Source organism: Bombina bombina, chromosome 4 (genome assembly GCF_027579735.1).
Source record: "Bombina bombina isolate aBomBom1 chromosome 4, aBomBom1.pri, whole genome shotgun sequence".
NCBI classification, from domain to species: domain Eukaryota; kingdom Metazoa; phylum Chordata; class Amphibia; order Anura; family Bombinatoridae; genus Bombina; species Bombina bombina.
The window spans coordinates 940,896,850-940,919,220 of record NC_069502.1 but is presented as its reverse complement, the minus strand read 5'-3'; the positions used below and the strand labels follow the sequence as shown (position 1 = coordinate 940,919,220).

General features: G+C 36.3%; 1 protein-coding gene across 1 annotated transcript in view; it reads left to right on the top strand.

Moving 5' to 3' along the window:
- Positions 1-22,371, top strand: part of MORN2 (MORN repeat containing 2) — a 116,419-nt gene that overhangs the window by 17,804 nt on the left and 76,244 nt on the right. The window contains exons 2-3 of the mRNA XM_053711927.1: positions 6,740-6,790; positions 13,547-13,653. Of these exons, the coding sequence (XP_053567902.1) occupies positions 6,740-6,790; positions 13,547-13,653 (158 nt within the window). The remainder of the gene's footprint in view (positions 1-6,739; positions 6,791-13,546; positions 13,654-22,371) is intronic.

Sequence of the window (22,371 nt, the reverse complement as noted above, 5' to 3'; positions counted from 1 at the left end):
ATCCCCCCAAAATAAAAAAAAAGCCCTATCCTACACTAAATTACAAATAGCCCTTAAGAGGGCCTTTTGCGGGGCATTGCCTCAAAGTAATCAGCTCTTTTACCTGTAAAAAAAGAAATACAACCCCCCCTCAACATTAAAACTCACCACCCACACAACCAACCCTACTCCAAAACCCACCCAATCCCCCCTTAAAAAAACTAACACTAACCCCTTGAAGATCACCCTACCTTGAGAAGTCTTCACCCAACCGGGCCGAAGTCCTCAACGAATTCCAATCGGAATTGAGGTAGGAAAAATCCTATTGGCTGATGCAATCAGCCAGTAGGATTGAGCTCACATTCTATTGGCTGATTGGAACAACCAATAGAATGCAAGCTCAATCCTATTGGCTGATTGGATCAGCCAATAGGATTTTTCCTACCTTAATTCTGATTGGAATTGGAATTGAAGGGACGCCATCTTGGATGACGTCACTTAAAGGAACCTTCATTCTTCAGTCGCTGTCAAACAAAGAGGATGCTCCGCGTCGGATGTCTTGAAGATGGACCCGCTCCGCGCCGGATGGATGAAGATAGAAGATGCCGCTTGGATGAAGACTTCTGCCCGTCTGGAGGACCACTTCTGCCCATCTGGAGGACCACTTCTGCCGGATTCGTTAAGGACTTCGGCCCGGTTGGGTGAAGACTTCTCAAGGTAGGGTGATCTTCAAGGGGTTAGTGTTAGGTTTTTTTAAGGGGGGATTGGGTGGGTTTTAGAGTAGAGTTGGTTGTGTGGGTGGTGGGTTTTAATGTTGGGGGGTTCTATTTCTTTTTTTACAGGTAAAAGAGCTGATTACTTTGGGGCAATGCCCCTCAAAAGGCCCTTTTAAGGGCTATTTGTAATTCAGTGTAGGGTAGGGCTTTTTTTATTTTTGGGGGCTTTTTTATTTTGTTAGGGGGATTAGATTAGGTGTAATTAGTTTAAAAATCTTGTAATTATTTTATTATTTTCTGTAATTTAGTGTGTTTTTTTTTGTACTTTAGATATTTTTTTTTTAATTGTATTTAATTGTATTTAGTTTAGTTAATTTATTTAATTATAGTGTAGTGTTAGGTGTAATTGTAACTTAGGTTAGGTTTTATATTACAGGGAAATTTGTCTTTTTTAACTAGGTAGTTATTAAATATTTAATAACTATTTAGTAACTATTCTACCTAGTTAAAATAAATACAAAGTTGTCTGTAAAATAAATATAAACCCTAAGATAGCTACAATGTAACTATTAGTTATATTGTAGCTATCTTAGGGTTTATTTTACAGGTAAGTATTTAGTTTTAAATAGTAATACTTTAGTTAATGATAGTAATATTTATTTAAATTATATTTAAGTTAGGGGGTGTTAGGGTTAGGGTTAGACTTAGGTTTAGGGGTTAATAAATTTAATATAGTGGCGGCGACATTTGGGGCGGCAGATTAGGGGTTAATAAATGTAGGTAGGTGGCGGCGGTGTAGGGAGGGCAGATTAGGGGTTAATAAATATAATGTAGGTGGCAGTGGGCTCCGGGAGCGGCGGTTTAGGGGTAATAAGTTTATTTAGTTGCAGCGGGGTCCGGGAGCGGCGGGATAGTGGTTAATAACTTTTATTTAGGTGGCTTAGATTAGGGGTTAATAAGTATATTGTAGGTGGCAGCGGTGTAGGGGGGGGCAGATTAGGGGTGTTTAGACTCGGGGTACATGTTAGGGTGTTAAGTGTAAACGTTCCCATAGGAATCAATGGGATATCGGGCAGCAGCGAACATGAGCTTTCGCTGCTTTCCGACTCCCATTGATTCCTATGGCATCCGCCGCCTCCAGGGCGGCGGATTGAAAACTAGGTACGCTGGGCCAGAATAGTGGCGAGCGTACCTGGTAGTTATTTGATAACTTACAAAAGTAGTCAGATTGTGCCGAACTTGTGTTCGGAACATCTGTAATGACGTAAGCATCAATCTGTGTCGGAATGAGTCCAGCGGATCGTATGTTACGTCATAAATTTCTACTTTTACCGGTTTGATAACTAAGGAGAATCAGGCTCGCCACAAATACGCTGCGGAATTCCAGCGTATTTGCGGTTGACGGCTTGATAAATAGATGCCTAAGCCTCTGCAGACTGCCCCCTTATTTCAGTTCATTTGACAGACTTTTATTTTAGCCAAAAAGTGCTTTCTCCTTGGTAAATTCACGTGCGTGAGCTCAATGTTATCTATGTGAAACACATGAACTAATTCCCTCTAGTGGTTAAAAAAAGTCAAAATGCTTTTAGATTAGAGGCAGCCTTCAAGGTCTAAGAAATTAGCATATGAACCTCCTTGGTTTATTTTTTTAAGGATTCCAAAAGTTTCATTTTTTGCATATAATTAAATTATCACAAACCAATCTACATAACTTAACAATCAAAACGTACCCATTTTGACCTTAAAACAAGCGTTATCAGCGTAATAAAACGCTATATTTTATTTGGCAAAAAAACGTCATAGAAGCCAAACCCCCTTTTATGGTGCCTTCCATACAAAATCGTGTCTCCAATCACAATGCTTTTTCGTGCATATGATTAACGCATTGTCTCGTCACCCGGCGAGTGCGCAATACAATCCGGCCTTTCGTGCATAAGCAGATTGCTGCTTTGATACCACAGTAAACCGAATGCAGTAAATTCCACAGTAAACCGACGTGTTAGATTGCGCATGCGCAGTACAGACGAAATCGGCCATCTTGATAATTCAGGTTATCGTGAATGATTCGTTATTCAAAATACAGCTTATAACGGTGGGTTTGGAATTCAATTAATTTTAGCAGCAGAATATTCAGAGAACGGTATAAATATGACAAGCAAAGCTTATTAGAAATATCATTATCAAAGATGGATATAGCAATTTAAGTGTCCCTTTAACTAAGAATACCAAACGAACAAAGCAAAATTGGTGATAAAAGTAAATTTGAAAGTTGTTTAAAATTACATGCCCTATTTGGATCATGAAAGGTTTTTTTGGACTTGACTGCCCCTTTAAAGGAAAGAAGCAGGAAAGAAGAAAGAAAGGTATGAGAGAAATTCCTTCGGACCCGTGCGTGCCTTGTGGAGTTTTCTGTATTCTCTCAGACTTATGTGGCTACTAACTGAAAAGTGGGTTTGAGGTATACAGCTGTAATGTAGAGACAAGTAATTGTTTTCTTTATATTGTTAAATGGAGTCAAATGTAATCCAGTAAAACCAGATCTTGTGGAAAGCTTCTTGAGTGTCTTGTAGTATTGCTGCTTGTGCTGACATGTTGTAAAAGTGTCTGATTTTGTTCAATATCTCATCCCAAGAGGGAGCCCCTTCCTTCCAGTGGCGAGCTATACATTTTCGTGTGGCTGTGCATAATATCTTAATAAATTGATTAATATATTTATTAAATTCCCTCAAGAGTTTATGTAATAGAGCTGGACCTATGGATAGTTGTATTAGGCTGTTTAGGATGGTACTTAAAAAACAGTGATAGTGTATTCCAAATTCCTCTTGAGTGAGGAGTCCCACCACATGTGTCTTTATGTGCCCTCCTGTCCATAATATCCTCTGTAACAAAGTTTGGATCGATTTTTAGTGGTGTGTGAGGTAATAATGTGAGTGAGGTGCCATCTGAAGACTGTTTTAATACAGCTTTGCAACATGTCGGCACTCAATAGTCCCTTACATGCATTATATATTAAATTATTCCAGCTTGGTATGTTTAGATCTATATTTAGGTCCGCTTGCCATTTAAGTTGTAGAGTTGTTTTAGTGTTCTGTGTGGCCAATTGAATCATTTGATATAATTGAGTGATAGTTTTCCTGGGTCTAATATCGGAGCTACACATAATTTCTAGAGTAGTAAATGGACTTCCTTTTGAGGAGGACAGGTATTCATGTATAGTGGAAGAGAGTTGTAGGTATAAGAACCAATGCAGTTTAATGGGGTTTAGATTGTCCTGTAACTGAGTGTAGGTCAGTAATTTACCTTTGTCCATCACATCTGCTATTCTATAGAGGCCTCTATTTTCCCCCTTTTTTTAAAAAGGTTCTGGGCAGACTTTAGTATACATTTTAGGGGAGTCTTAAGTGACCTCTTAGGTAGTAAATTAAGGGATGAAGTTATTTTGGACCAGGTTTTAAGCATAAAATCTGTGATTGGGAATTTATTGTGGTGTTGATTTATTATACGTTGTGGATCCCATAGAACTAATTATTGTAAATGGGAGTCATGAATGTCTGTTTCTATTGTAGTCCATCTGATCTCCTCTTCCATTTTATTGAGGAGAGCAGTTTGGGCTAACCTGGCTGCCTGATAGTAATGTCTGAGATTTGGTGCCCCAATTCCTCACAGTTTTCTGTGTCTTGTGAGAAAAGCTTTGGGTATTCTAGCTTTTTTGGTGCCTCTTATAAAACTATTTCAAATTAATATATTTAAAGGGACAGTCTAGTCAAAAATAAACATTCATGATTCAGATAGGGCATGTAATTTTAAACAACTTTCCAATTTACTTTTATCATTAATTTTGCTTTGTTCTCTTGGTAGTCTTAGTTGAAAGCTTCTTTTTTATTTTAAAAATATATATAATTATTTTTTTGTAAAATATATCTATACCTATATATATATATGTGTGTGTGTGTATATATATATATATACATACATATAGTTGAAAGCTTCTTTTTATTTTAATATATATATATATATATATATATATATATATATATATATATATATATATATACAGTATATATATATATATATATATATATATATAACAATTTTTTTTTGTAAAATGTATACTGTATCTATGTTAGAAGAAAAGAAGAAAAAAATGTACTTATAGCACTCTTGCCACAAGATTAACGGTGTAACAACACCAAGAGTGGCAGTGTTATACGAACAACTGACACTCACATGCCAAGACCTCTGCCAAAGTTTTATAATCTATATCGACCTCAATGTCAGATAAACTGTTTTATTAGCAGTGTCAAAAACATTAAAGGATAATTCTTATTTCTATAGAAAATAAGTAACAAAATAAACATAAACATAGAATCATACCACTTCCTGGCATAACACTCTAAGACCTTAGTCCATATGTAGTGTAACAAAATTATAATACATAAGCCTCCAAACATATTAAAAAAACTAGATCAAAATAAAGAAAATATACAAGGTGGCTAAATTAGGGAGGCTCCAGATCTCATACAATACTGTTCCGGTGCTGCCGAACCAGAGTCCTTGGAGAGTCTTTGGTGATATCCTCACCAATGTAATACTCCGAATTGTGCTCCACAGTGTAACGGCCCCATAAAAGACAAAGCACTGAAACATCCATGTGCTGGAAAAGTTGAGCGAAACACTGACGAAGCCGTCTAAGGTGAAACAATTGTTGCTTTAACAAACTACAAACTACAGTCTACCTTTCCTGGCATTTTAAGAGGAGGTCTCTGATCTATCATCAAGTACGTCGAGAATCCTGTTGGTTTAATACCAGCCTCTCTTCAGGATATACGCATATTGGCCCATGCACTGTGGAAAGTAGAGCTGTGTGGAAGTACTCCTGCCCCTCGGTTGCTCAGTATTGTGGCGGCTCACCCTGCTCTTAGCCAGCAACAATTAGGGGAGGGCTCACATTGACACAGTATTACCGGAGCTAGCGGCTATGAGATGTGGTAATTACCAGAACTTGTACAGAATCTTGTGAGCATTTCGCTCAACTTTTCCAGCACTTGGATGTTTCAGTGCTTTTCTTTTATGGAGCTGTTACACTACGGAGAACTATACGGAGTATTACATCGGTGAGGATATCACCAAAGACTCTCCAAGGACTCTGCATCGGCAGCACCAGAACAGTATTATATGAGATCTGGATCCTCCCTAATTCAGCCACCTTGTATCTTTTCTTTATTTTGATCTAGTTTTTTGATTCGTTTGGTGGCTTATGCATTTTAATTTTTTTACACTACTTATGAACTAAGGTCTTAGAGTGTTATGCCAGGAAGTGGTTTGATTCTATGTTTATTTTTATTTTGTTACTTATTTTCTACAGTAATAAGAATTATCCTTTTATGTTTTTGACACTGCTAATAAAACAGTTTATCTGACATTGAGGTTGATATTGATTATAAAACTTTGGCAGAGGTCTTGGCGATGTGAGTGTCAGTTGTTCTTATAACACTGCCACTCTTGGTGTTGTTACACCGTTAATCTTGTGGCAAGAGTGCTAACTATAAGTACATTTTTTTCTTCTTTTCTTCTAACAATATATTTTTATATTTTACCTAAGCACCAGTCTAGATTTGACCTTTTGTCCACGTCATTACCAGTGCCCTGTTTACTTGTCCTATTTATTGTATATACTGTATCTGTACCTAAATACATAAATATATATATGTGTGTGTATATATATATATATATATATATATATATATATATTTTTTTTTGTATAGCCTTTTCCATTCAAATATCTTGCCATGTACCATACACCTTAGAGCCCTTTAACTTTTTATTAATATTTACATGAATATTTTTTATTAGATAGTGTATATAGATAGATAGATTGCGCTTGGTGGTGCGCGTTCACTTTTAATGTGTAATACGTGTGCAAGTTAACGCAGGAGCTAACGATAGTGCGCCACATCTAAACTAGCCCTAAGTGTTTTATGTTGTTTACTGTGTGAAAAAGCATTAACCGAAAACTATTAATTTAATATTTTATTGTTCTACAGCTCCAGAAGTATTTAACATATCATTTGTGTTCCCAAATGGCGACAGATACGGTAAGATATTAAAACTAAATATATATAATACTCCAATTAGAAAGATACCACTATCTCCAAACGGGAAGTGCTGAGATCCACAAATTGATGTTTGTAGCTTCCCTTAAGGCCACCAGAACGCTTCCTGGACGGAGGTTATTTACGGCGACCCCTTTTCTTCTCCCTTTTCTCCTCTCCCTTTATTCTCCTCCCCCCCACCTTTTCTTTTCCCTTCCCCTCCCTCTCTCAGACAGAACTATAACTAAGTAATTGTTAATAATGTGATTGTATCCAATGCTGTCACTATTTTTCTTTTTCGATTGCTTCTGACCATTTTTTTTTCTTTAAGGGCAATTTAATGATATGTTTGGACTTTTTTGTTAAACAGATTTACATTATATGAATACAATCCTAGTACATCAAAATGATTAAAACATTTTGAGCTTAAGGACCTATAGTGTCCAAAGAAATCTGGTCCAAAAGCACAGAGTGGGATGATTTTGACCTTGATCTTTGGTATTGTTTTTCTGCATTCTCATCATATAGGGCTAGATTGCAAGTGGCGCTGTATTTTTTTTCACAATCACGAAATCTCTGCTAGAGTTAAGCTTTTTGCGACAGTCATGTTGCGCTCGTATTAGAGGTAACCTGAATAGCGCGAAAATCCTAACTTAAGTTTTCATGTGCGCGTGCATGTATTCCCCTATAGAAATCAATGGAGGAAAAAAATTAACACCCAAGATAGCGCAAACACCATCACATTTTAGCATTCACTATAGAAGTCAATGGAGAAAACAAATTGTTGAAAGATAAATCTAACACCCATCACGCAAACAACATAGCATATTCGCATTAGCAAATGTAAAAAGTTTACAGTAAATACATAGTTAAAATCTTTATTAAATATGAAAACTGCATAAATATATTTTTACATCTTTTTATCTACTTAATGGCAAAGAACTTTAATGCACTTATATATATGTATGTGTTTATATGTGTGTATATATGTCTGTAAATACATATATACAGATATAAATACATATATATATATTTATATATATAATATAAAAAGAAAACTAGTAACTCTTAAACCAGAACAATGGGATAGGTACAAATCAATAAACCAAGGTTATTACTCTCTTGGAGAAAACCAGACAGATAACAGGTATTGGTGTTTGAATTATTTATCTGCAATTCTGCAATCAAATTATAACAAAAAACAGTTACAATTCTATATTATGTGTGGCAACAGTTAATAACTAAATATCTGAAAGTCCCATATTTCAAGATGAGCCGTAATTATAACCCTATATAGAGGCCTCTATTTTAAGGGAGTAGAGATTGAGAGCTTTATCCTGGTTAATATATCGAAACAGTCAAGTTCCATTACTTAGTTCCCAGTAAAGTAAGTGTCCCACAGTATATATGAAAGCTTTAAATGACTCTTTAGAGATGACAGGTAAACTGAACAATTTCCACTGGTAATAAAATTTTCACCACAGCAAACATAGCAGTATTGGCGATTTCCTTAAGATCGACTTAGGACCCAGTATACCAATGTCAGTATGGAAAAAACAGGTGCATAGAAGGGTTCCGCTGTTTAATCACATTTTTTTCCAGCATGAATATAGCGGTTTTGGCTGTTACCCTAAGATCGACTTAGGACCAAGTGTGATAATGACAGTCTTTTTCCACTTCTTATAAACAGAAATAGTATTACCTGTTCTTCCGTCTCCAAATTGGGCAAAATATTAAAGGCACTTAGTGGTAAATTCCACGCCTTACTTGTATGCAGGTCGCTTGACTCTTTTACTCCCTACGGCTTGTAACCTGATCAGGGCTTCAGCGTGTGCTCGGCAGAGATCAGCTGTTTCTCCACCGGCATTCCAAAACAGCTACGCGCGTTTCACCCACAAAGCATTGGGCTTCTTCTTCATTTAGTTCTGTCATGTTTTAAGAAAGATTTATTTCCCTAAATTCCCTGTCACCTTAACTGTGCAATCTCCGTGCACAGATAAAGGGGAATATACTGGGGGAAACCCCACTAATCCTTTTATTTTTGGGAGACTTTATATATCAATGTAGTGCTGATATAATAATTTTATATAATTTTCTTGTCTTCAGTAGAAGCCTTTCTGATATTGTGCACACATGAGCATACTTTAGGCTTTAGTCTCTATTGGGGAATGCACAGTTAAGGTGACAGGGAATTTAGGGAAATAAATCTTTCTTAAAACATGGCAGAACTAAATGAAAATGAGTGGGACTATGATGTAAATGATACATTCATGATACCAACAGCAGGGGGAACCACACTACAAACAACACCAGAAAACACTAGTATATATAAAACTTTCAAATATTATAAGAAAGAAATTATTAAAGGAACAGAGGTTGAAATGGGAAATTTCTAGTTTGAATAAATATATAGAATCAGAAATGATACCAAGAGGACTTAGAATTAGGAAAAAACCTGGCACCAACTTAAATGACCCACTTTTGGAAAATTTTAAAAAGAAATGGGAAGAATATGCAAGTGAGTGTTCACAAAAATGGATGAAATTAATGATAGAAGAAAACAAACTAAGATTAACACAGATCGAAACAGAATTAACAGAGATAAAAAATAATTTAGATACATGGAAAGAGAATGAGGAATATGAGAAACAGCTAGGAATGGTAAAGATGGAAATAAGGAAAGTACAGGATGCAATTAAATTTAGAAAGAAAAGAAAATTCCAAAGGGATTGGGCAGACTATAATGAGAACAAAGTTTATGATTACACAGGGAGTATGACAAGTGGCTCAGAAACAGAAAATTCAAGTGGGGATGAACAACAAAACACAAAAACATTTAGAGAGAAACAAAAGTTTTTTAGCCCCCAAAACAAACACAAAAGGAGAAGGGGGGGGGGGGGGGGAGGAAACATAAACAGCCAAAGTTGGAGGAGAAGATACCAAACAAGATTTCAACAGAAGGAGAGACAGAACAAATAAATGTTGTAAATCTATCTACAAAACTTCTAAAAAAAGAACACATAGAATTACTTAGTAAAGGCTTCACCTTCTCACCGACAGCAAAGTGTGACAAATTCACTTTGGTTAAAGATCTCAACTTATTTGCAAGAAAAATTATTTTGAAAAAACAATATAAACATAAGCAAAATATACAAGCTTTGAACATGCATGAATTAGAATCTCTAAGAAGTTTAGAAGCCCTAGAAAAGGAAAGTATACAAGTGAATTCACAGGAAGAGGTAGAAGAAGTAATAACTAATATTGGTTTCAGTAATCTGAAACCAAAATCAGAATATATGCCACCACTTTCATCAGTTCCACTAGTTCATAATTTTGTAAAAATGGTAGAAAAAGATATAAACCTTTTAGATGTAGATAGTGACTTTGTGGATAATATAACTCAGAAACAAAGACAAGCAATGAGAGAACTAAATGAGGATACATCTATTACAATAAAGCCATCTGATAAAGGTGGAAATGTGGTGGTACTTAACACCAAAGATTACATTGATGAATGTGAAAGACAACTAAAATATAAGAAACAATATAAACTTCTAAAATCTGACCCAACCCAAAGATATAATGATCAATTGAAATCTATACTTTCTAAGGCCTTAGAAGATAATTTGATTACTAAAAAAGAATTTCAATATCTTTGTCAAATACCCTACAGTACCGACATTTTATACCATCCCAAAACTCCATAAAGGGAAACTCCCCCCACCTGGGAGACCAATAGTTTCAGGACAAGGATCAATCACAGAAAACATCTCCCAATATGTAGACTTCTGCTTACGCCCACACTTACAAAATCTTCCATCATACATAAAAGATACTCTGGATGTCCTCAAAACATTAGATGACATTACAGTCAAACAAGACACAATTTTGGTAGCAATAGATGTAGAAATGCTATACTCCTCAATCCCACACAATTTAGGAATAGAAGCATGTAAATTTTATCTACAACAAAGAGGACCAATATATGAGAAACACAGAGTTTGTTTTAGAGTTACTAAAATTTATCTTGGAACACAACTTTTTCATATTTAATGGTAAATACTATGAACAGATATTAGGAACAGCGATGGGCACATGCTGTGCCCCAACCTATGCCTGCCTTTATTTGGGCAAATGGGAACGAGATTGTGTTCTTGATAGTGAATTTAATCAGAATAATAGTATAGGAGTATGGTTAAGATTTCTGGATGATATCCTAGTTATTTGGGAAGACACAGAAGAAAATTTAATTAAATTTATGGAAAAATTAAATCTCAATACATGGAACTTGAAATTCATATTTACACAAAATAAATCGACCATTTCATTCCTTGATTTAAATGTGATGTTAATTCAGAACAGAATAGAAACATCCACTTTTAGGAAACCCACAGCAGGAAACACACTGCTAGCTTATAATAGCCATCACCCACAAGCTTTAATAAATAATATACCTTATGGACAGTATTTAAGACTAAAAAGAAACTGTTCAGAAGATGAGAACTTTAGATTGGAAGCCAGGGATCTCAAAAATAGATTCAGAGACAGAGGATACCCTGAAAAAACTTTAAAATTATCTTACAATCGTTCTAAACTCAAAACTAGAGAGGATCTACTATATATGAGCAATGAGAATAAATCATTAGATGCAAACCCTGTAAGATTTATAACAAATTACCATAATAAATGGCAAGCAGTAAAAAGAATTCTAGAAAGACATTGGCGCATTTTAAAAGCAGAACCATCTTTAGCGGATATTATATCAGATAAACCATCTTTAACAGCTAGAAAAGCTAATAATCTAAAAGATAATCTAGTAAGGAGCCATTTTAGTAATAAATCTAAATCATCTTGGTTAGAAAGATGGAGGAATAAAGATGGTAATTATAAATGTAGCCACTGTTCAGTTTGCCAGAATATGGCAACAGACAGCAAATTTACTAACAAAAATGGCAAAATACAACAAGTTAAAGGGCATATATCTTGTGGTAGTGAGGGAATTGTATATATGTTATTCTGCAAGTGTCCCATGTACTACATAGGAAAAACCTATAGGGAATTACGGGAACGTATAAAGGAACATAAAAGAGACATATATTTAACTTTTTTCGATAAGGTTTAAAAATGTTTTGGAAAGATATTATGTTCTTGTATTAACTATAACAGATTGGTAACATTGTGGCAACATAATATTGTAATGTTAAACACATCTTTCACACCTGGCAATTAAAGTGAGAAAAAGGAGGAGTTTTCAGGCAGACTTAAGGCAACACAGATCTGCAAGTAATTACAAACTCAGCCGGAAGAAGCCCAATGCTTTGTGGGTGAAACGCGCGTAGCTGTTTTGGAATGCCGGTGGAGAAACAGCTGATCTCTGCCGAGCACACGCTGAAGCCCTGATCAGGTTACAAGCCGTAAGGAGTAAAAGAGTCAAACGACCTGCATACAAGTAAGGCGTGGAATTTACCACTAAGTGCCTTTAATATTTTGCCTTATTTGGAGACGGAAGAACAGGTAATACTATTTCTGTTTATAAGAAGTGGAAAAAGACTGTCATTATCACACTTGGTCCTAAGTCGATCTTAGGGTAACAGCCAAAACTGCTATATTCATGCTGGAAAAAAATGTGATTAAACAGCGGAACCCTTCTATGCACCTGTCTTTTCCATACTGAAATTGGTATACTGGGTCCTAAGTCGATCTTAAGGAAATCGCCAATACTGCTATGTTTGCTGTGGTGAAAATGTTATTACCAGTGGAAATTATTCAGTTTACCTGTCATCTCTAAAGAGTCATTTAAAGCTTTCATATACTGCGGGACGCTTACTTTACTGGGAACTAAGTAATGGAACTTGACTGTTTCGATATATTAACCAGGATAAAGCTCTCAATATCTACTCCCTTAAAATAGAGGCCTCTATATAGGGTTATAATTACGGCTCATCTTGAAATATGGGACTTTCAGATATTTAGTTCTTAACTGTTGCCACACATAATATAGAATTGTAACTGTTTTTTGTTATAATTTGATTGCAGAATTGCAGATAAATAATTCAAACACCAATACCTGTTATCTGTCTGGTTTTCTCCAAGAGAGTAATAACCTTGGTTTATTGATTTGTACCTATCCCATTGTGCTGGTTTAAGAGTTACTAGTTTTCTTTTTATATTATAAACCAATTCTAACTCTCCGTGCACAGATAAAGGGGAATATACTGGGGGAAACCCCACTAATCCTTTTATTTTTGGGAGACTTTATATATCAATGTAGTGCTGATATAATAATTATATATATATATATATATATATATATATATATATATATATATACACACACATATTTAGACATGCATATGTATATATCTCAATGTTAAAGCCCTTTGGCTGCCTTTTTTTTCTAACACCCGATATCTCATATCTTTGACCCCTTATAACTTTTTTGTGCAATATTTTTTTGTAATAATTTTTATTAGGCAGTGTTAATATGAGTGTAACTGTCCTTTTTGTAATGCATTTTTGAAGTGTTTTGTGCAAATGTATTTGTTTCAGAAAACAGTTAACCACAGCTCTGAGATTGCGGTAAGGATTGAAGCGTAAATGGCGATTGTGCTACTGCACAATTAAAAAGGCTTGCGAAAAGACGATATCGCTTGCGCAAAACCGTTTGCTCCTCACTTGTATCATGAATGTTTAATCTTGATTTTACTGTTGCTTTAATTCTTGATACCAAAACTCAGAATCTAACACATTTCATTCTAGAAGGTGAATGTACAAAAACACTATCAGGATCCTTAGAGAGAAATGGAACAGGGGTTCATACAAGCCAGCAAGGATTTGTGTACTTAGGATCCTGGAAGAACGATAAGGTAACAATTTATGTTTAACTGAGAAACAAATATTGTTTTTGTTGAAGAAAACGGCTTAAATGGTTTATATGTGAAATTCTAATACATACAGTGGAAATAAAAGGATGTGAGCCATGTAGAATTACCTTGATTTCTGAATAAATTGGTCAAAATAAACAAATGACAAACACTGTTTGCTTAAACTAATAACACACAAACAATTGAAGTTTTAATGTCTTTATTAAATACACTGTGCAAACATTCACAGTGCAGGATGTAAAAAGTAGGTGAACTCTTGGGCAGCATTTACATAGCTGCCAATAATAAATAATTGGAGCCCATTAAAGGGACAGTCAACCCAAAATTTCAAATAGGTAATTCCTATAAACTTTCTAACGATTATTCATTTGAACTATAGGGAAGTGTAGTGATAAAGTGAGGGCGCTAGCAATAGCTGAAGGAATAAGTGGAAAAATCTAATTGTGTAAAGTTTCCTAAATTAGGAAAGTGTGATGTGCATTAATAAAGCAAGTGCAAAGGGTATAAATATTTCTTAATTCTGAAAAGGAGTATAATATAGGAAGATTGGAGCAATATATGAAATAAAGTCCTGTGTCTAATGTGAGGTAAATAAGGTATGCAGATATTTCTGCTAGTTTACAGGATAGTCTATATTATAAATAGATTAAGATGTGCCATAAATAGTGAATGTGTAGCGGCCAGTAATTAGTTTGATAAAGGTACAATTTGTATATATTATAGCAAATTATGTGTTCGTTAATATTGAGTACAATATGCAAAGGAGGATTAGATATACTTATAAACTATACTACAGATCACCTACAATTTAATAAAAATGACACAGTATTTAAGTCAAAAAAGAGGTAATTTATTTAAAATACAAACAAATAATTCAAAGACCTTATAAAATATTAGGGACGTCTCCCCATAAAGTTATCATGATATCTTATTGGTTTACCTATATGCAAAACTTTATAGATACATCAATATGATCAAACAATGGTCCCAATATAAACATTTGTGGCAATTTCCACCTTAAACAAGTTGTATTGTGTAGTTTATCGATTGCAAAGGAAAACAGTTCTTTTAATGCTTTGTTAAACACTGCCCGTTAGTGTCAAACACGCAGTGATATCGTAACAGATGGACACATTAGAATTTGCAGCGTGATAAGTTTCTATAATGTGTCATTGGTTTTTGGTTACTTTATAACTAATATGAGCAACTGCCCTTAGTGCTGTGCACGCAGTTGTGATATAGCCTTTGTTTGTAAACACTTAACGTTGTGAATAGTCTTTAAGATATGCCATCAAAGTAAAGTTACCTGTTTCTTTCAAGTTTCTGACATCTTGATAAAGCTCTGGATAAGAGCGAAATGCGTCGATCTGTGTGACTTGATTGTTTATAATATTTAAGAACTTTTTATATTTTGTCAATCTCAGGAAAAGATTGTACATTTTTAACCCGGGTTATTAATACACTTTCCTCACTGCATACTTTCAACCAATCTACAGGAAAATCAAGCCAAACTGCGTGCATAGCACTAAGTGCAGTTTTTATTTCAAGTGGTATATCACTATTCACAAGTAAAGTGACAACGGACCAGACCGGAAAAAGTTTTTTCACATAATCTCCTCCCACAGGGAGTGTGACGTCAGACGCCAACACATGCGGCAGGGTTGAGAGTACTGCCAGCTAAGCGGTTAGACGGACCGCTTCTACGAAAAAGACACTTGTCAGAAACTTGAAAGAAACAGGTAACTATGAAACTACCCGTATGATCAGGGACAGGATATGCCATCATCGCTCCAACATACGTTGCAAGAATTTTGAAGCCCCGGTGTCCCACCACTTCTTAAAATGTGGGCACCAGATAAGTCAATTAAGATGGCAAGTAATTGGTAGTTTGGGTCCCCAGAGAAACGGTAATAACAGAGAAAAAGTATTGAAACAAAAAGAAATGTACTGGATATTTGAACTAGGGAGTATGGAACCCAATGGGCTAAATAGAGATTATGACTGGTCAATTTTTCTGTAAAATTTAATTTAAGTTTGTAATAAGATCCTGGTAGAAGTAAATCCATTATAAATACATATGCTATTTTATTGAAGTGGGTTATTAAATAACTTGTACAAACAATGCCAGTGTATATAGTGAGTTAAGTATATAAAATGAATTGACCTGTTATGTAATTATATGAATTTTGTATTTAGAATGAACTGGCTGTATATATTCTAAACTAGCAAATTATGTGACAGATAAAGTAAAGACATCCCGTATGAGCAAACAAATTTAAATACATAGTTACATTTTATTATGTAATTTTGTAATGTTTTTAAAGTGTCATATTTTTGATGATCAGTAGATGGCAGCAGAGCCACTAAGTGGAGTGGTTGGCGCGAAACTGAGGGTTTTAAATTACTGTAGAGTGATTCAATGTAACTAGCATGAGTAAGAGTGGCAACACTCGAAACGTCGCTGTTTTATGTCTGTAATTTAACAGAGAATAAAGGAATTTAAGATATACAGTGCTGTGGACAAGTCTGTATATACTACTGTGATTGGGGGAGCCTGGCAGAGTCTCTGTCTTCACGTGCACTGGACTCCTTTTTGGTTGCTGTACTAACAAGTCGTTACAGTGTGAGATTCTAATAGGATTAGCCATGATGATATCAGAATAGGAGGCGTTACGTTACGCATAAAGGGTATATAAGGGTATATAAAGCCGCAGAAGGGGCGGCGCCTCCACTTTTGAAAAAGCTGTAAGGTGAAACATGTTAAAGGGTGGAAACAGGACCAATGGGTATCCTGTATTTTAACTAAGTCAGCGATTAGCCTTTACTCTAAAATTAGACCTCATTGTAATCATAGTGTTGCGGTGGTGATTACCACTTAATCTGGGCACAGCCCTGTATAGACTGTGACTATGCAATGCTAAGTCCTCAATAGCAGCCTAACTGATTTATTTAATGGCTCTTTTCCTATGTACTGATTCACCACAGTGAGAACCACTGTGTACACATAGATTCTCATAGATGTTAGAAACAGTGTTGCTTATTATTATGTGGCTAACTTTGACACACTGCTTCTATACTTAGACTGTATATGAGATTATAGTGTTGCGGTGTTGATAATAAACTTAATCCGGGTGCAGCCCTTAACATACTGGAACTATGCAAAGGTAAGTTCCCAGTAGTAGGAATACTGGTTTATTTAATGGCTGCTTTCTAATGTACTCACTCACCGCAGTGATAACCACTTTTATTGATTAAGACCCCTATAGGAGTTAGAATCAATGTTGCTATTCATAAATTCAGTTTACTCAAATACACTGTGAACAACTCTTAATTTTGAGGATTGATACGAGCATTCTATACTTAGATACTTACGAGCTAATCACACATGCCTATTTAAATATCTTAGGAGTTGCACTTTATAACTTACTCTCTCACAGGTAGTGCTTGATATAATTATCTCTCCATTGGAATTATAGACCCTGTTAACTATGTGTATTGCACTACTCCGTGTTGTTGATACCTAGCAGGTTATTCTGGCATCACTGTAAAGTACTACTTTTTCACGATTAGTGGTTGATATTATGTACCCTATAAGGGAACATAGACGCACACTGAGTCACTATAACCATTTTGTGTTCATTTCAACAATCATATAATGCACATTATACGATCAACTCATTGATAGAGTATTTCCAAATATGCTCATAATTTTTAAGCTTTTGATCTAAGCTTGATCAGTAACCTTTAGTAATATATACGCTCACTATACACAAAGAGGCCTACTTATCAAGCCGTCAACCTCAAATACGCCGGAATTCCGCAGCGTAATTGTGGAGAGCTTGATTCCCCTTAGTTATCAAAGCCTACAGACCGGCAAAAATTGAAATTTATGACGTAACATACGATCCGCCGGTCTCAGTCTGACACAGATCGATGCTTACATCACTACAGATGTTCCGAATGCAAATTCGGCACTATCTGACTACTTTTGCTAGTTAACAAATACCTACCAGGTACGCTCGCCACTATTTCGGCCCAGCGTACCTGGTTTTCAATCAACCGCCCTGGAGGCGGCAGATGCCATAGGAATCAATGGGAGTCTGAAAGCAGCGAAAGCTCATGTTCGCTGCTGCCCGATATCCCATTGATTGCTATGGGAGAATAAAAGTTATGTTTACACCTAACACCCTAACATGTACCCCGAGTCTAAACACCCCTAATCTGCCGCCCCATACACCGCTGCCACCTACATTATACTTATTAACCCCTAATCTGCTGCCCCTACACCGCCGCCACCTACATAAAAGTATTAACCCCTATCCCGCCTCTCCCGGAGCCCACCGCAACTAAATAAAGTCATTAACCCCTAAACCCCCTCCCACATCAGTACCACTTACTAAACCTATTAACTCCTAAACTGCCAGCCCCCCACATCGCCATAAACTAAATTAAACTATTAACCCCTAAACCTAACAACCCGCTAACTTTATATTAAATATTAACTCATCCCTATCTTATAATAAATTTAAACTTACCTTTAGATTTAAATTAAACTATATTAAACTAATAATTAACCTACCCTAACTGTTATACTAAAATTACATTAAACTACAAATTAAATTAACTATATTATATATTTAAACACCTAACCCTACTCAAATAATTTAAATCTACAATAAAAAATTACAAAGTTACAAAAACTAACAACTAAGTTACAAAAAATAACAAACACTAAGTTAAAAAAAAATAAACACTAAGTTACACAAAATAAAAAGAAATGATCAAATATTTAAACTAATTACACGTAATCTAAGAGCCCTATGAAAATAAAAAAGCCCCCCATAAAAAATAAAAAAAACCTTAACCTACAATGAACTACAAATAGCCCTTAAAAGGGCCTTTTGTGGGGCTTTGCCCCAAATAAATCAGCTCTTTTACCTGTAAATAAAACATACAAATACCCCCCCAACAGTAAAACCCACCACCCACACAACCAAACCCACCCAAATAAAAACCTAACTAAAAAAACCTAAGCTCCTCATTGTACTGAAAAGGGCATTTGGATGGGCATTGCCCTTAAAAGGACATTTAGCTCTATTGCTGCCCAAACCCTAATCTAAAACTACAACCCACTCAATAAACCCTTAAAAAACCTAACACTAACCCCTGAAGATTCACTTACAGTTTTGAAGATCCGACATCCATCCTCAAAGAAGCCGGGTGAAGTCCTCATCGAAGCCGGCAGAAGTCTTCATCCAAGTGGCCGAAGTCTTCATCCAAAGATTCCAAGCCCGCAGAAGTCTTCACCCAGACGGCATCTTCTATCTTCATCCATCCGGCGTGGAGCGGCTCCATCTTCAAGAGATCCGACGCGGAGCATCCTCTTTGTTCAACGTCTTCTTGAACAATGAATGTTCCTTTAAATGACGTCATCCAAGATGGCGTCCCTTAGATTCCAATTGGCTGATAGAATATTATCAGCCAATCGGAATTAAGGTTGAAAAAATCCTATTGGCTGTTGCAATCAGCCAATAGGATTGAGCTTTCATCCTATTGGCTGATCCAATCAGCCAATAGGATTGAGCTCGCATTCTATTGGCTGATAATTTGTAATGTATTTTTGAAGTGTTTTGTAAAACTTTTATGTTGCGCAAAATTGTTAACTACAGCTCTTTGACCACAGAAAGGATTGTTGTGTAAAAGGCGAATGCGTACACGTAATCACAATTTTTCAAGACTTATAATAGCTGCGCAATGGAAATTGATTACGAAAAGACCATATCGCACGCAGGAAACTCATAACACGTGACTTGTTATCTTGCCTTTAAAGTGTTATACTTTATTTAGGAGGGACAGTATTTTGCATGTGTATTAAACCTGCATGTGTATTAAATCTGACCTAAAACCTACAATAAGGGAATATATTTATGATGATACAGCTAATAATGTAGAGACAATGTGGGATGAAATAAAGATAAAAATCCTAAAAATATGCTACAAGCCCCCCAACATTAGTGACATGGAGGAAACTCAACTGCACATAAATAACATACACCTACACCTATATCATATCATTGCAAAAACACTGTCATATCTTTCTCTTTATTAAAACCTTTAGGGATCATAGTGTACAATTTACTTCAGTGACGTGCGGTGAAGTCAATGGCTGGGGAGGCACTGGCTAGTATCAGTGAATAGAATATTAAATGGTAACACTTACATGCAATAAAAAAGTGCTACAATACTGGCTGCCTATAAAGCTGGTCAGTGAGTCAATTCTAAAACAATCAACACTTTTGGTGTATGAGATTACACATCTGGACACTGCAGCACAGAGGTGAGTGTGCACCTATCGGTTCTGCAGTATGTAAGCACAATACACAAAATAGTGTCATTATTAAATATTGTGCAAGTTCCATGCCTCTTCTCTCTCTCCCCTCCCATGCCCATACCCCTTCTCACTGACTCACTCCTCCCATCCAATACCCATACCACTGTTCTCTCCATACTTCCATGCCCCTTCACTCTCTTCCTTCCCATGCCCATACCTCTTCTGACTGACTCACTCCCCTCCAATACCCAAGCCACTGTTCTCTCCATACTTCCATCCATGCCCCTTCTTTCCCTCCCCTCCCACGCCCATACCACTTCTCACTGACTCACTCCTCCCCTCCAATACCCATACCACTGTTCTCTCCATACTTCCATGTCCCTTCTATCTCCCCCCTCCCATGCCCATACCCCTTCTGACTCACTCCTCCCCCTCCAATACCCATACCAGTGTTCTCTCAGTACTTCCATGCCCCATTCTCTCTCTTGCTTCCCATGCCCATACCCCTTCTCACTGACTCACTCCCCTCCAATACCCATACCACTGTTCTCTCCATACTTACATGTTCCTTCTCTCTCTCCCCTCCCATACCCCTTCTAAATTACTCACTCCTCCCCTCCAATACCCATACCACTGTTTTCTCCATATTTCCATACCCCTTCTCTCTCCTATGACCATACCCCTTCTAACTGACTCACTCCTCCCATCCAATACATATACCACTGTTCTCTCCATACATCCATACCCCTTTCTCCCTCCCCCCTTTGTTATACTTTTTACAATAATGACAAGAGGTGCAAATAGTGTGTAGAACAATTAGGACAAATACATAATAAAAAAAGGTTTAACACACTAAATATAACTATTGTAAATACTTGTACACTTTAATATGACTCACAACATATTTCAGGCATCATAGTTATTAAATCTGTTTCTCCTGTTACATTGGATCAGCAAATTATATAACTAATCTCTGTATCTAAAATATAAATAATGCATAAATACAGTTTACCAGCCAAAACATAGGTCAATCACCCACCTGTAATACAGACTAATTTGACAACAGATTCAGTACCCACAGCAGCGAGTTCCCTTCAAAAAGACTGTATGGGAGGAGCATCTTGATCATCAGCCAATCACAGTGCTTAAAAATCGGCCCTTCCTTCAATAGAAAAACAATAACCCCCTGTGTTGCTATGCAGCACTCATTGTCAGCCTTCATTAAATAAAAAAAAGTGAAAATATTAAATAAACAAAACTTCTGTTCCTTCTGTTTAGTGGTGGTTTCTTTCAGTTTATCCAGTTAATATTGAAAGACAGTTCAAACTTTACCACTTTACCATATGTAACAAATAGCTTGCTAAATATAATGACATTTTAGCACAACTTCTTCTAAAAGCTTTAACATGTCAGTTAGCATATTGTCACTAAGGGGTTAAATACCAGCTGTTTGAAGTAACTGCACTAGGGATTTTTTTGAACCTCTTCATTGTTATTTAAATATATGCAGTATTAAGAACACACAAGGAAATCAAGTGGTAAATTGCAGACGTAATTAACCCCTTGAATGCCTGCAAAACATAATCAGCTTTAAAATCTCCAGCCATGCTTGCAGTTTGGTAAGTAGTCTCCACTACTATGCTGTGGTGATTGAGTTCTGCAGAAGGCCTGAATTGACAGCCTCTCATTTCTCTTGCAAGGTGTATCCAGTCCACGGATTCATCCTTGCTTGTGGGATATTCTCCTTCCCTACAGGAAGTGGCAAAGAGAGCACACAGCAGAGCTGTCCATATAGCTCCCTCCCTAGCTCCACCCCCAGTCATTCTCTTTGCCGCGTTAACGCACTAGGTTCTCTCTCAGGGAGGGTAAAGTGAATGTGGTGTTAGAATTGTAGTTTTATATCTTCAATCAAGAGTTTGTTATTTTTAAAATGGTACCGGTTTGTACTATTTACTCTCTAGCAGAAAAGTGATGAAGATTTCTGCTGAGAGGAAAATGATTTTAGCATGTTGTAACTAAAATCCACTGCTGTTCCCACACAGGACTGAGGAGTACCAGAAAACTTCAGTTGGGGGGAACAGTTTGCAGGCTTGACACTAAGGCAGGGTAATCGATTATTTATTAAAAAATACTCATTGGAGACACCTTTTTAGGCACTTTGGAGTGTTTTACTGGGGTTATTATCCACATGGCATAAATTTAGTCACTTAGAAGTGATTTTTGTAGGCCTCACAATTCCGGAGTTGAGTGGGAGAGGCCTAATTTCGCGCCTCAGATGCACACTTAGAATTGAGAGACTGTTTCATGCTGCTTCACATGGAGGGTCCAGCTGCTGATTGAGGGCCTAGAAGAAGCTTTATTTCCCCAAA